This window comes from Pygoscelis adeliae, unplaced genomic scaffold (genome assembly GCF_000699105.1).
Source record: "Pygoscelis adeliae isolate BGI_AS28 unplaced genomic scaffold, ASM69910v1 Scaffold130, whole genome shotgun sequence".
In the NCBI taxonomy this organism is placed as follows: domain Eukaryota; kingdom Metazoa; phylum Chordata; class Aves; order Sphenisciformes; family Spheniscidae; genus Pygoscelis; species Pygoscelis adeliae.
Genome location: NW_008824031.1, coordinates 2,890,674 through 2,893,604, shown reverse-complemented (window position 1 = coordinate 2,893,604; position 2,931 = coordinate 2,890,674). Strand labels below are relative to the sequence as shown.

The window sequence follows — 2,931 nt, the reverse complement described above, 5'->3', positions numbered from 1 at the left end:
CGCACCCCGCCGGCCCCACGCACATCGCGCCATGCACGACCTGCGCGGCTGGGGTTTGGCCCCCGGAAGGGTTAATAACATATTTACGCATCCTTTGGTGCTTTAAGCACGAGATAAAAGCTGCAGGCGGGCTCGGTGACGTCCCTGTGAATACCCACAGAATAAATTTAGTACGTCACCTTTGCTGTCAAAAGCTAAACGTGGTGCAAGTGGCAAAGGTGGATGCCTCTCGTGCTCGCCCTTCTTCCTCCTGCTGCAATACTTCAGCTCTTCAGAGAAAGGGGACTTTGCCATCGCAAAAAGCGGTGCAGTCTCGGCCCCGCTGCCAGGGCCCAGCTCCCAGCGCATGGGCCGACGGGTTGGGGATGGTCCCACTGGCAGCCATTAAGCCAGCATCTTCCCCCTGCCTGGCGTGACGAATGGAGGATAAGGAGGTGAGCGAGAGAAAACTCCGCATTGCTGGTACAGGTGAAAGCTGCTTTCTCAGCACCCACTGAAGTCTTCACCTTTTCACTTTGCTGGGAACTACATGGGGTTTGGACTTGCCCGGGGATGATCCTTTGAGCTCTGAGCTCGTGAGGAAGGTGAGCACATGCTTGTGTTAAGCCTCTGTTTAAGCACTCTTCTGAATCTGGGCTACAGAGCTCAGCACCCTGCAGGGAGAGATCCGGACCCAGAGGAGCTACATCCACTTATTTGGGGATCAGTCCTTGTATTGCTGAAGTCTGTGGGAGATGTGGTGTTGGCCCGGAGAGCAGGGAGGTCATCAGTAACTGTGCACCTCCCTGTGAAGGCTACAAAACATCGCCTGTGCCGCAGCAGGGAGGCAGCAGCTCAGCTGACCAGAGCGAAGGAAACTCTTGAGGCTGCATTGGTAACCTGACACATAGAAATTGCTGTTTTAAAAAGTGGCTACAATGGAAAAATACAGCCCTTATTGAAAGGCAAATTAGTAGCAGGCTCTCTCCAGCGAGTATTCAGGGAAAGCATACAGGGCCCGTGTTGTTATTACTCTCCTGAAGCTTCCTACCACACTGTGAGAGGCACAGCCAGGGCTGGATAAATAATACATCATAATTTTCAAGTCCCAGAGAGGTGACTTGAAGGTAGTTCAAAAGTTCAATGAATTATCAGTTCCCCTTGGGTTCTTTATTTCTCTTGCAAAGGATGCTATCAATCTCGATAACTCACTAGCTACCAAAAATAATAATAAGTAAAAGATCATTATGTTGAAATATGTGTTGTAAAGCAGCATAGCAATTTGGAAGATTAATTCAGTCCAGAAGGGGCAATAGCTGCCGGCTAAGAGATGGGCTGGACACCAATTACTGCTCTCACTCATTACTTCCACGGACAGGGTTTGGGAAAACACCTGCAGTGCACAAATAATTCTCCTTGAGTTAATATGCTTTCATTCAGTGCTGATTAACTCTATTTATACATCCTCTATGGTGATGAGAGCAATGTGATTCATTCCTTTATTTCCGTAACTCTCTGATAAACTGCATTTATTTGCCACCTCTGACCTCCTCACGTGCACACTGCCTATTAATCCTTCTCAGCCAGTGCTGCTGCTACCATCCCAGGCCCTTCAGTAGCCATCAAACAGCTGCTTCTCATTTTCTTTCCTTCATTTAAAAGCACCTGCTACAAAAATGTTAGTCAAGGGAGAAAATTGACTGGAAATTTTACTGTGATGATGGAGGAGAGGGAGTATATTTTGTGCACGTAATATCTGGCTCTGTAAGGTACTTGCCCTATAGTGGAGCCTCAAGGTACTACTGAAGAAATAATGATCAAGTGTGATCTGTTTGGGGTATCCAGTCCTGGATGACTGACAGCTGCAAGGTAAGGCATCCTGGCCATGCCTTGGTACACTAGGCATGTCCAGCTTGAAATCAAATGTTGCCATTGGCGTCACTGAGGACTAGCCTGTGTCATGGGATATTTTTTTTCCACTTCTATTTTTCAGGTTTATTTTAATTTTTATTTCTCTATCTCCTGCTCTGAGTCAGGGCTACAGGGTTCATGACCTGGGGCTTACTCTTCCAGCAGGCTGATTGAAACACGTTATGGCCAAACACTGCCTCTGGAGGCTGGCAGGATGAAGTCTGCAAGGAGACCTTGAGTGTATGAAATGTTCCTGCTTCTCCCCATCAGCACAGCACTACCCAAACCCAGCACTAAAATTTGTCTTAAGATGGGATGTAAAGCAAAAATATCTGACTGCTTGTAAGAAGTAGAGATGCTTTTTTGCTTCTTTGCAAGTGGAGATGCGTTGCCCAGTGGAAATGCTAGCTGGTAAAATTCCTCACATTCACAACGGGAGCACAGACATGTAATCTACCCCAGTCTGTGAGCAAACTGGGGAAGTTTGACTTTGGTTGTCAGAGTTATTCTAGGAACGGCTTAGGTTTTGCTGAGCACAGGTGAATGGCCTGCATTTTCTTGTAAGCTCCCTTCCAGCTCTCTAAGTCCAAGTATTGCAGTGCTTGGGTTTCCAGTACAGCAGGCAAACATCTCAAAACTTTAAAATATTACCCTGAGATCATTTCAGATCATAGAGTTACAGAATCATGGAGCAATTTCGGTTGGAAGGAACTACCAGAGATCATTTGGTCCAACCCCTCTGTTGTGGTTTAACCCCAGCCGGCAACTAAGCCCCACACAGCCGCTCACTTACTCCCCCTGCAGTGGGATGGGGGAGAAAATCGGAAGGGCAAAAGTGAGAAAACTCGTGGGTTGAGATAAAGACAGTTTAATAGGTAAAGCAAAAGCTGCGCACGCAAGCAAAGCAAAACAAGGAATCCATTCACTACTGCCCATCGGCAGGCAGGTGTTCAGCCATCTCCAGGAAAGCAGGGCTCCATCACGTGTGACAGTTACTTGGGAAGACAAACGCCATCACTCTGAACATCCCCCCACTTCCTT

At 47.6% G+C, this 2,931-nt stretch overlaps 1 protein-coding gene across 1 annotated transcript in view; it reads right to left on the bottom strand.

Moving 5' to 3' along the window:
• Nucleotides 1-348, bottom strand: part of CDC42BPB (CDC42 binding protein kinase beta (DMPK-like)) — a 134,208-nt gene extending 133,860 nt beyond the window's left edge. Inside the window, exon 1 of the mRNA XM_009328392.1 lies at nt 180-348. Coding sequence (XP_009326667.1) covers nt 180-348 — 169 coding nt within the window. The remainder of the gene's footprint in view (nt 1-179) is intronic.
• Nucleotides 349-2,931: the final 2,583 nt, after the last annotated feature.